At 36.4% G+C, this 13,303-nt stretch overlaps 1 protein-coding gene across 1 annotated transcript; it reads left to right on the top strand.

The window, feature by feature from the left end:
* Positions 1 to 10,681: 10,681 nt before the first annotated feature.
* On the top strand, positions 10,682 to 11,038 carry LOC141827234 (uncharacterized). Its single transcript, XM_074714467.1, has one exon. The coding sequence runs from the start codon at positions 10,682 to 10,684 to the stop codon at positions 11,036 to 11,038; it is 357 nt and encodes a 118-aa protein (XP_074570568.1).
* The last annotated feature ends 2,265 nt before the right edge of the window (positions 11,039 to 13,303 follow it).

Raw genomic sequence — 13,303 nt, 5'->3', positions numbered from 1 at the left:
CAATTTTTTTTCAAGTTAATTATATAGCAGGCTTTAATTCAATACATAATATAAAATTTAAAACTGATTATAGTATAACAATGTAAAATTAATTTAATATAACAATTTATAATTGATTAAATTCAATATAATAAATATTAAGTTAAAATTAATTATAATAATTTCATTAATACTTGATATATTCCATGCTGCTGAATTTGAAAGAAAGATGCATATATAGGACATCAATGGCAAATGCACAGAGGATTAAACTCTGTCTGTAGATGGTTTTATTGCAAATCACAAAGGTGAAATGAGAGGAGAAAACTTGATGACTACCTAGGCAACCTCTCAGCACTTGACAACAAAGGATATTAACCATCGTGTGAAGATCATATTTCAAGTCATGAGAGGTTAGAACAATATCTCATGCAATACTATGTGATCTCAAACTCGAGGACAATGATGATGATCCCTGAGTAAATTCTCTTTATTTCGGCACGCATAAAGAAACTTGTGTACCCCAACATTGATCCCTTCCCTCCGCGAGCTCTTTCGACGAAGTTGATTGTGCAACTCGACATCCATAGGGCTGAATAGCTTGGTGAATATTGTGAGGAACAATGGTCGATTCAAATTAGGCTTGACTCCAACTAAAGGGGAAGGGGTAAATAGCTAATACATAAACTAAAATTTGCAAAATATAAAGAAAATGCAATGGTTAATTTGCATGAGGTGCTCGTGTGGTGCTCATGTGTGTTTGATTGTTCACGTTAAATATAAACACAACGAAAATAACAACAATTCAAATAAGAATAATGCTAACATATGATTTAACATACTCTAGAGGCCCCACTCCTACTTCATGACCTATGACCCATCTAGTGCACTAGCTTTGCAAACATCCACTAACCACCCCTTCACAAAAGGTAATAGAAAAAACCTTTTACAATCCCATTGGAGTGTTTACAATACAAACTGTCCTCTAAATATAATAATGAAATATAAGCAAAGTAAAAAAGATACAAATAGTGAGTTGAAGTCTTCAACTTTGTCCAAACCCTTGGAAATCTTTGAATCTTGTTAGCATAAATAATATAGGAGTAAGAGAATGTATTCGAGCAACCTCTTCTAGCTCAAAGCTCTCCAAAAGATTTTATAGATGTTGCCACATTAACTCTATTTTTCTTGCCTCCAATTGACTAAACCAGCCTCCAATCGATCAATCAAGCAAATATATCGATCGAGCAAATATAGTCATACGGCATGCGACAACTATCTTCAAACCAACTAGAGGCTTTCCTCTAATCGACTAAATCAACTTAAATCTGCTCGATGATCCCTCCTTTACTCGACTGACCTCATTGTAAGCTTACACAAAGTCTCGTGATCTAATTCAACCGTCAACTATGGTCTAAGACTTGTTTCCCCTAGATTGAAGGCTTCAACTAAGCCATTAGGTAGTTTATTCCTACCTAGCTGCACAAGTCATCTCTAATGATGTTGCTGAAAAGCAAAAGTCCAAGATTACACTTCACTCATAATCTCACATAACTTTCATTCTCCAAGTCTTCGACCTTGTCAATCCTCTTTGTTCCTCTCAAATTCACCTAATATCAGGTCCATCCTTCAGATGCACCAAGTCCTCTAAACTTGCCCCAACGTGTCATCCTTTACCCCTCACTTTTGAGACCATCTCACTTTGTGTTGCTCTAGAGTCCACCTCACATAAGCCCTTAGCACCTCAAATGTGCCACCCTCTTTGATTATCCTTCTTCCCTCACCTTCTAAGGCCACCTCAAAGTACACCTCGTGTCGACCCTCAATCCCTTCACATTATCATATTTTCCATTTTTCTTTAATATTACTTATTGTTTATTTATTTTGAACCATTATTTAAATTTTAAAAGTTTCATTTTTATCTCATTAATTTAGTTACTTTCTTTTGATGATTGTGCAAGTGTTTTGTATAACTTAATTAATATCATTACAAAAAGACCCTTAAAATTTTGTAGCATTACAATTGGACCTTTAAAATTACAATTTAATCCTTTCATCATGCAATTATTAATATGTTGTATTACAAATTGAACATTTAAATTTTATAGTATCAAAAATTTTACCCTTAAATATCTTCTTCTTTCCTATGCAACTTATTAATTGTCAATATTATTAAATAGGTCTTTTAGATTTTTTGTAATTTTCATTTTTATCCAATATATTTTCTACTTCAACGCAAACATATTCACTAGCCTAGGATGCAGCAAGGAGAGGCCTCATTCTTTGGCATCGTTGACCTAGATGTTGTCCAACGAATGGATGCCACCGAGGCTGGTGATTTTTGGAGGCTCCTAACACCTAGATGGTCATTTTCATTGAGAATCATTATGATGAGTTTTTTAAGTTTGTGGTTGTCAAGTTACACCCTCCACTGTGTTAAGAGGAGCTCCCAAAGGGAAAGTACGAGTTGTTTGTCAACAACACTACTACTCCGAGGATCAATGTGAGTACACAAGTTTCTTTCTATGTATTAAAGAAAAGAGTAACTACCCGGGCATTATTGTCATTATTTTTGAGTCTAAGACCGTATAGTACTACACGAGACATTGCACCAATCTCTCACAACTTTTGCAGCGTGATTTTCATGCAATGACCAATGTCGTTGCCCATGATTGATGCATTGGAACGGTGCTTGTCACTTGTAATAAAGCCATCTATAATCAATGTCTAATCCTTTATGTGTCTACTATTGATGGCTCAAGGCGCCATTTATGCACCTTTTACTTACAAATTTAGAAATGAGGAATATATCAAGTATTAATTAAATTTTTATACTAAATATAATTAATTTAAATTAGTATATAAATATTTGACTAAATTGGCATATAAATATTTTATAACTAAATATAATTATTTTAAATTATTATAATAAATTAATTTTAAATCAATATATAAATATTTAATATTTGATTATATTAGTATATAAATATTTTATTAAATATAATCATTTTTTAAATTGTTATGTAAATTAATTTTATATTACTATACTAGAATCATTTTAAAATTATTACATTATGTATCAAATTAAAACCTAAATTATGATTATCCAAAATTATTAAATAAATGTATTAAATTAAAAAAAAAATCTAGAATGAGGTGTGATATCATTCTAGTTGCTTTTATAATAGGACATAACATATTCATCTATTTCCCATCCTAAATAACATCATTTTATAAGATGAAATTTAATGTATTAAGTAGAAAACACATAATAGAGACATTAGAAAATGATGAAAGTAATTTGAGGGAGGATCAAGGTGATAAAAGAAAACTTAATGGAGAATGAAAAGTCATTGGACTTTCTTTAGAATTCATTAACCAAACATTTAATCATAACTATGTACAATTGTTGGATTACTCAACCATATTTAAATTAATATGGTAATACATTATTCATTGACAATTCAGATATTTACTAGTACTCCTACTTTACATATAATGTGAACCAACGAAAGTTGGATAGAAAAGAACAGTTGCCAAAAATATGAACGAATTAAGAGGTTAATCAATGTTAAATAAAAATTTTATTTCATATAGAGAAATAAGACAAGAACAAAAGTAAAAAAATTAAACAATAAGAAATTGATGAAAATTATATAAGCACCCTCCATATATACAAAGTTTAATATTTTTTCGCTATCAATTTTGTTCACAAAGGAAAAATACCTTGACATATTATCAATCTAACTCTTAATATGTGAACATATTTCAAAATGTAGTTCATTTACAACAAATGAGAATGTATGGAAAAAAGTAAATCAAATGAACGTGCTGCCAAAATGTTTACTCTTTCCTTCCTCTAAATCTAAGTGAATCATTATTTGATAGATTTAATTGAACATACTTATTAACATAAATATTTTTTTAGATTTTTAACATTGACTGCGTGCATTCTCAAAGATCCATATACATTATGCACTAGGTTAACCACATGTCATCTACTGTGATTTTCAAAACCTTGACCATCAATACAATCTTGCATTTATACTAGTCAATTAGTTAAACATCTACATATTAAAAAAATAGCATTTGATTATCTCATAATTACATAAACATATGGTGTGAAACTACTACCATTGTAAATCTCTAGCTGCACTTATGTAAATCTTTATTTTGTAAATTTGGCATGCATGTTCATTGGCTCATAGAACTTCATGGAAATGGGAACTCATAATTTTGGTCGGCCAAAAGAAATATGAAAGTTATTTAGTAGTTCCATCACTATCAAGTACAAGTGTGTTATATGTAACCTGGTTAATTACAACATTTTCACATAACAGTAACAACACAGTCAGTTGTAGTCATTTGTTGTTTATGCCCTAATTTGGTTTTCCCTATCGTTTATCATAAGAGCTAAAAGGCAGTTTAAGAAAACCAAAAAGCATAGGCAAAGTGTAAAACACGATGAAGGATTAAAGTAAGAACTATTACTGCTTTTATACCACAAAAAAAAAAAGACTCAATAGCTCATATCATATCTGTTTGACTCACCAGATGAAAGTACAAACATTAACTCAATCGCTCATATCATATCTGTTTGACTCACCATCAATCTCGAATTAGAGCACATCAAGGTAGAATCGGATATTGCTTTCGAATTTCTTTGCTCCTCCCGCCCTTGCTCATGTCGGTGGCGCCATTTCTTTCTCGTCAATAATGTGTCGTAACTAATTGGGATGGGTGCTCGGGTAAATCATGCTTATTTGCCCTAAGGTAAAGGCTGTCTCATCCTTTTCTTATTATTTTCTATTGATCTATCGAATCTCTTTGGAGAAAGACTGTTATCATTCCAAAGGTGCTCCCATTCCTCAAAGCCCGACTGAGAGTCAATCCCTCTCCTTCTTCGTTCATGATTTGCCCAACCTCTTTGCTCGTACACTACCTACAGGTGATTCGCTCCTCCCCAACTCGTTGAAGCTGGGCTATTCAAAGCATCGACGAGATTAAGGAGTGGAACAACTACCACATATATCCTGCGCAATTCGATTCAGACGTGGTTGGGATTTTTTCCGCGTGCCACGCGCTGGCCGAAAAAAAACTCGCTGGAAAAAAACAACCCGCTAACCCTAAAATCCCGCGCTCGCCTCTATGCCCGTCCCCATCCCCATCCCGATCCCGATCCCACGCTCGCCTCTCTGCCCCGTCGCCCGTCGCCCCACGCTCGCCTCTCTAACTGTCGTCCGTCGCCCCACGCTCGCCTCTCTGACTGTCGTCCGTCGCTCGCCTCTCTGCCCGTCGCCCGTCGCTCATCGCCGCCAGCTAACCCTAAAACCCCACGCTCGCTTCTCTGCTGTGTCGCCGTCGCCGAGAATAGGTTTTCCGCCTCCGCCGTCGCCGAGGTGAGGAAGTTTGACAAAGCAGAAAAGTTTCTGCATTTCCTTTCTGTCACAGCAATTTATCATAGTCGTTATCTTTCCGTGGATGTCAATGTCACATTGTAGACGATGAGTAGGGAGAAACAACAATTAGTCTTTTCCCTAGAACTCTCAAATAGAAAAGAAAATTCGCCTAGTTGGGAGAAAATGGAATTTCAGAGCATCCTTTAAGGGGAATGCTGAAATGCTGCGCGCAAGGAAAACAAGCATACATCCATTATCGCATATCAAACAGAAAAGCTATACTAACTCATGTAAATTTCACTCCCTAAATCGTTCAAATAGGTGAGCAAAGAAACAAAACCCCAACAGAAAAAAAAGAAGATAATATTGTGCATATCAAATGTAGCACTTCAAAGACTTCATCCATACTAGATTACAAGTATAGTACTAGTTTGGAGGTTCTCCCATGCAAATCTTAGCCTAACCATCAATGATTGTTATAAATGCTCCCAAAAAGTTTGTCAAACTTAATAATTTCTCATCAGAATCACTGATAACTGATATGTTATACTATTGTTACACTTTCCCGTGTTGTCGGGTGAGGGTTCCCGCTTCGCATTAGGGTTCTCAAGTACCTCTCCAGTCTCCTCCGCTTCGTATATTCCGCTTTCTTTTGACTTTTCTCTATTCGTTGAGGTACTTTCTAATCTGCTTCCCGTCCAGGATACTAAATCTCGTCCAGGTCAAATTCCTTCTTAGACCACCCATTCAAGACGCTAAATCCCATCATTTCTCATCTACTGCCGCCACGAGGAGAAGGACAAGTGGCTCGGAACCGCCGGCGAGAAGGGATCTCAACTACTCTTTCTGCCTTCGCCGTGAGGTTCGATTCGACACCTCTACAGATCTGTGAAACTGTTAACGTAATCTTTAAGAGAATTTGGTCCTTTTTATTCTATAAAGAGGATCTCCACCCCTCGTGACGTCTTATTGGCTTTATTAAAGTTTTTCGCCTTATCAGATTTTTTTTTGTGGTAGAATTGTTTCCTCTGTTATATCACCTCGTTATTTTTTGTTGTTGTCGTCTCTGATTAGGATTTGCCTACAGGTTGAAGAAATTCAAAATGAGGCTGTTGAAGGTAGCAACATGTAACCTAAACCAATGGGCCATGGATTTTGATACCAATTTGCGGAATATCAAAGAATCAATCTATAGGGCTAAAGAAGCAGGAGCTGTTATCAGGATTGGCCCAGAGCTCGAAATTACTGGTTATGGTTGTGAAGATCATTTTCTAGAACAGGACACAGTTACTCATGCGTGAGTCCTCTATCTTTGTAGGACCGTAGTTCTTGGTTACAATTTAGTTGCATTTGGGCCTAGTTTTTTTTTTCTGTTCTATTACGGGTTCATGTTGCAAGGTAATAATAACCATTTGCTAGAACAATTCTGTTCTCGGCAACTTAGGTTGTAATAAAAGAAATTAAGAGTTTTTTGTTTAACTACATTATGATGCCTGAACTAATATTTTATTATAGGTACAATAAATCTAAGAACTAATATCATCGATTAGGACCTCTTGATTATTTTGACCAATTAAGTTTATTACTTTGATATGTCTAAAAAGGATTTTGACTCACTTTTGTAATATACATATAGTCTTTTTCATCTTCAAGAACCAACCATTTCTTAGTATAAGATAGAGTGAAACTCATGAAAATGTCAGAAATTTTTTAAATAAAAAATGATGACAACCTACGCCAATGTTACCAAGCTTCTAGATTTCAGCTATCAAGTTGGAATAAATAGATCTTCTTTCAATGTCATATAGTTGTATGAATAACTAAAAGAATAGAACATGTGAATTGCTATTTAATGAGACATTGGTTTGTAATATTGAACTAAGTTAAATGGTGGATAGCATTGTAGAGCCTTTTCAATTTCATAAAACATGATACCGAATTGATGTTGAGAACATGTTAGTAATAATGACTAAAGATGATTAAAATTTAAAAGGTCTCTCTACTTTCTATGAAGAATTGTTATTTGAAAACTTATACGGTGGATGGCAATTAAGGATTCTACCTTCTTCAGATGGAACCTAATTCCAAATTAAGTGGACGTTGCTGCTTGTAGGAGTTTCCAAAGTGCTAAACCCAACTAGTAGGTCAATCATTCTAGTGACCATTTTCAAGTTAGCTTGATAAAAAAATTTTGAATTGCCATATGCCAGTCAGCTAACCAAGTATTTTTGAAGTCGTGCTAACATAAATTGACTTAATCAGCACTGTTTGTGATTATGAAAAGTTATTCAAGATTTTTTGTACCTCTCTGCATGAGTGAAACGTTAACTAGCTTACATATTTATTTAGTTAAGATAAAATGACTTAATCAACACTGTTTGTGACTATGAAGAGCTATTCATTTTTTTTTTACCTCACTGCATGAGTGAAACATTAAGTAGCTTAGTTAAGAGTTGATAAAATAAATGATCAGAAATTGTTTTAGAGACGATTGGTTTTACTAGACATAATTGCATAGTGGATTTATTGTGCTTATAAATCTTCTTCCTTTTTAACTAATCAAATTTATACAATTGTCTGCAGATGGGAATGCTTAAAAGACATTCTTCTAGGGGATTGGACTGAAAACATATTGTGTAGCATAGGTATGCCAATTATTCACGGCGGTGTTAGATACAATTGCCAAGTTTTCTGCTTGAACCGAAGAATACTGATGATCCGACCAAAGATGTGCCTTGCAAATGGTGGTAATTACAGGGAATTTCGTTGGTTCTCAGCTTGGACTTCTAAGGACAAGCTAATTGAGTTCCAAATCCCCATAGATATTTCTGAGTCCCTATCACAGCAGTCGGCACCATTTGGCTATGGCTATATTCAGCTTTTAGATGTGTAAGTACCTTGTAGATGATTCTTAATCAAGTAGCATGATGTTTATCTTTTTGCTGTTTTTTCTTTGATTATACATGTAGTTGTAGTTATTTTATAATGTAACATCTACTTGCTAAATGATAGTTATAGTAAAAATTATTTTATTTCTGCAATTTTCTCAGTGTTATTTCTAACATCCACTCCTGGTTTTATATACTAAGTTGTACCTTTTATGATGAACCATGAAAATTCAGTCTATAGAGAATGATTATTAATAGAAGATTCATTCATGATACTAAACTACAACTCCTTTGTAAATACTTGGCGTATCTATGATCAATAGTTACTTTAACTGGAACTATTGGGTATTTATTATAATTTTAAAGTTTCATTACATGTCTAGCCATTGCTTGGTTTAATTTGGGGGTTGTTTGTCCAAAAGATGTTTTTCTTTATATCATTACAGTTTGGCATTCCTTGATGGGAGAGGTATATATTTTACAGGTAGAAAGCTGAGTTTCCTTATTAAATGATCATGAATATCAGAAAACCATAGAAATGATGCTAAAATGTGCTTCAACTGTCATGGATTGATGATGACAATATAAATGAACATAGGAAAGATCTAAATATAATCTGATAATAAAATAATATATAGGTAGAGGGGACTGACTAGCTGAGTGGTTAGCCCCAAGAATTACTGCCTAATCAATGTTGTCTAGGAGCAGCCGATTCCTAGGACCTCCCACGCATCATCTTCCCCATTGCAAGCTGCACTGTGCGCTGTGCTTGAGCCATGGTTTCTTTCTGTTTGTCTTCAGATCTGGGCCATCTAGCTTCCACCTATTCTTGTTATTGATTCAACTGCAGTGAGGCTTTTCAATTGCAGCAACTACTAGCAATGCACTAGATCCAGTGTTGTAGATTGCATGGTAACTACAGTGAGGCTTCCACCTATTCTTCATTTATTTCTCATTACCTGTATATATGTTTTGTTGAAAGGGATTCTTAGCGCAACAGTAAAGTTGTTGTCGTTGTTGTTGCAATCATGCCCATAAGTTATATTCTGACGTTTGACACCAATAAACCTTAGCGCAAAAGTTGAGATATCTAACTTGTGTGTTAAGTGTGCAGGAAAGTCCTTACGAGGTAAGGCGAGTGGAGGAAAGTCCTTACGGGTGAGAAGACCGGATGTAAGGCAAAAGGAAAGTCCAAGAGGGTCGAGGAGCGAACTCTTGGCATGAGGAAGTCCTTACAGGGTAAGGCAAAGCATGGAAAGTCCTTGTGGGTGAGAAGACCGGAGGCAAGGCAAGAGAAAAGTCCAAGAGGGTCGAGGAGCGGGCTCTTGACATGGGAAAGCCCTTACGAGGTAAGACAAATGAAGATCAAGAAGGTCGACGACCAGAGTCTTGATCCAGCGAGGAAAGAACTCGGTAAGAATTCATTTCAGCCATTTTTCACTAGTGTCAGTCGACTGAAGTGGTAATATCAGTCGACTGACACTAAGTTATTACGCCTGATACGCCTCATCAGTCGACTGTATTTAACTCCAGTCGAGTCGTTTTTGGAGATCAGTCGACTTACCTTGAAGGTCAGTCGACTGATGTTGCTTGAAGAGCAATCAGAAGGTATAACGATTCGATTGGAGCTTCACGTTAGTCGACTGAAGTTGATGGACTCGACTGGATGTGTTCATCAGTCGACTGTCATCAACTCCGAGCAAACAGAAGGTAAGAAGACTCGACTGATCGACTGATCAGTCGACTAAGGGCAAAATCAGTCGACTAATGGGAAAAGTCAGTCGACTGGATTTTGAATTCTGACAAAAATCAGGTGTGATTTCAGCAATTCAGTAGCCGTTTTCTTGGTTTGACTAAATCAGTCGACTGGGATGGTAAATCCAGTCGACTGATGACTTAAAAAGTGAACTAGTATAAGAGGTAAGTGCACTTCGTGGAAGAGAAAAAACACAACCATTCAAGCTCCAAGCTCTTGTGCCCTACTGATCTAGTAACCATCTGATGTTCAACCCTAAAGCTTGGAGCAACTCCTTGAAGAAGAAGAAGCACTCCCATTACGTAAACACTTCTTTTCTTCTTCTTCTTGTACTGTTTGTTCTTTGTGCTCTTGGTGTAACTTGCTGTAAGAAGGTTTCTCCGCCTTCGGTGTTTGTCCGAGAAGGAGAGGAATAGTGGAAGAGTGGCTGAGTGAAGATCCTTGGATTAGTCGCCTCAAGGAGGCGGATACCAAGTAAAATACACGTTGTTAGTATTGTTGAGTTGTGAGGGAGTGAAGATTGTCTTTTCTTCATCGACGAAAGTTCAAGAGAAGCTATTCAACCCCCCTTCTAGCTTCACACGGTCCTTACAAGTGGTATCAGAGCGAGGTTGCTTCGGAGGACTCACATCCAAAGGAGCCAAGCTAAGAACTGCAAGATGTCGTTGAAGGAAGGTCACAACACTACACGACCACCATTTTTCGAAGGAAGCAACTTCGCCTATTGGAAGAGCCGCATGGAGTATTACTTGAGAACTGAAGTAGACATGTGGTTCTCCGTAACCGAGGGCTTCACTGAACCAACCGACGAAAATGGAAAGGTACTAGAGTCTTCGCGATGGTCCCCTGATCAAAAATGGAAGTCGCAAGCGAATGCCAAGGCGGTAGTGACCCTGCAGTGCGGTTTGAGCTCCGAGCAGCTAATCAAGGTTGGTCCATATCATAGCGCGAAAGAGCCGTGGGATAAATTGATTGAGCTCAACGAGGGAATCAAGGACTCAAGGGTTGCAAAGTGAGACCTCATCATCAACTAAATGCAGAATTTCATGATGAAGGAAGGTGAAACCGTGAGTCAACTTCACGGTAGGTTCAAAGAGTTACTCAATGGACTTCATGCCATCGGGGAGAGGTTAGAAAACAGAGATCTCATCAGTCATTCTCTTTGTATTATGCATAATATATAGTGAGTCGACAAGACCGTTGAGGATATAATTTCAATATAGAAACTTAGAATGAGTCCATGCCTCTACTGCACTAATAGTCTGAACATTAGTGACATCCTCAGTCGGTTTGAGAGGTTCCTCAATTAAGAACCGAGCCAAATTTAGCATAGTTAGGTAGAGGAACATCTTCTACTGCCATCACTTAAAGTTTAACTCAATGAGCTTCTTTGACCTTTCCTTATAATTGATTAGAACATTTCTAATTGGGGTAAAGGAACCTTCATGTGATGATGAGTCGTTTGTTGCACCTCAACATTTTCGATGGTCATCTCAACAGAATCGATTTTGTTACAAGATTGTTGGGCAATCTTTATTGGAGATATAGGGATATATTCTGAATTAAAATTACAAAATCCAACTTCGGGGCTATATGTCGAGATGACTTGAGTGGATAATGTTAAGCTATCAAGTAGGGAAGGATGAGCTACTTTGTATGACAGAGCCGAGCTGTGGAGATGAGCTGCCTTGTATAGCTGAGCTGAGTTGTCAAGCTGAGTTACCTTGTATGGCCGAGTTGAGTGACCTTGTACTCGGGAAGCAATCCTAAGTCCGAGTGGGTTTCTAAGTGCTCAAAAATAGAGAAACCAAAGTTTGCGTCAACGTAGTTTTTTTAAAATAGATTCGTCCCCTCCAACAGTACTTAGAAGTTACGATGGACATCTGTTTCCCAAGATACAATGACAAACCTCGATCACCACCAAGTATTGATTGGTTGTGGTGAATTGAGTTCGTACCAAAACACTATCATGATGATTCTATCAAGTGAAATTGCACGCTAGAGAGGGAGAAGAGCAAGGAAACGAAGTGGACAGAGATTCTTTGCTTGAACATATGATCTCTTTTGTTTCCGCTCATAGTCACACCTCCTTATATGGATCGAAACATCGACCCCTGGATTTACACCACTTGCGAGCCAACGTGTGAAAGAGAGCCTCTCCCCATGGATATATTCACAACATTTATACTTGTGATATATAATAAACCAACCAAAATATCTTGAAACTTTCAACGTGGAACTAGAATCTCATTCACAATAGAGTCTCTTCGTTTCACTTTTTTTTTCATTCACATTCCCAATGGATACTTTAGACTCAATATTTTTGTTCTCTTTTCTTGTAGTATGTCTTCTTAGAACCACTATGGTACATAATGAACCATTATGGAATTTGCTGAATATTTTCTTTCTTTTGTTTTCCATTATGGGTTTCTTTTGTATAAAGAATCATTACATTGATCATCTAAATGGATGGTTTGGTTTGTGTACTAGATTTTCTTTCCACTCCTTGTATTTCCTTAAGGTGCCTTTTAGTACTATATGTTTTCATTATTATTTTCACGATTTATATAGTTCTACAAGTTGCATATCGATATATTATCCATCGAAGCATTAAAGTTGTTTATTGTGTTACGTCCTGAGAGACGGCTGTCCGAAAAATTCGGCAGCATCTCCCCTGTAACAATTCAATTTCCCTGAATACATTTTTACAGAAAGAGACCCACACGGCCATTTACAATCTAACATACATATACAAGGGCCCACACGGCCATAACTACTCATATACACACATGCATCAACTATAATAACCACTACCAAATAAAATCCGAAACCAAAAACCATACGAAGTACTCAACGATCCCAAAAGCATACGAAGGTTGACCAATTTCGCCTTGCTGTGAGATGGGGGCAGTCCGGCAAAACTCCAAGCTCCGACGTCCTTATCTACTATAAACAAGGTGCACTAACTTGTGCTTGCAACTGGAAGCCAAAGAATGTAGATAGTTAGCCAAAGGCTAAGTGGGTAATCAGAAAAGATGTGCATGGATTTAATCTTATTTAAGAAGCCAAGGGAAATAGAGTAGATCATAATTCTCAATGTCATTTTAAACTCTTCTTAAAGTCTTAAATATATCCATTCATCATTATCTTCAGTTATTACTGTCTAAAATCAGATAACAAGTTCATATATTAACTAATTATCATACTTTATCATCTATCATGATAATTTCTCAGTCTTGATTGTTTAATCATGTCATATCCCATTATCATCAATATAATCT

The sequence above is a fragment of the Curcuma longa genome, chromosome 4, assembly GCF_044706935.1.
Source record: "Curcuma longa cultivar G26 ecotype Majalengka, Jawa Barat chromosome 4, ITB_CL_G26_1.1, whole genome shotgun sequence".
Classification (NCBI taxonomy): domain Eukaryota; kingdom Viridiplantae; phylum Streptophyta; class Magnoliopsida; order Zingiberales; family Zingiberaceae; genus Curcuma; species Curcuma longa.
The sequence above is the reverse complement of the archived record's forward strand: the minus strand, read 5'-3'. Positions and strand labels throughout refer to the sequence as shown.

Excerpts from the sequence above, each read along its gene's own strand:
- LOC141827234 (XM_074714467.1), top strand. The coding sequence starts at position 10,682 with ATGTCGTTGAAGGAAGGTCACAACACTACACGACCACCATTTTTCGAA.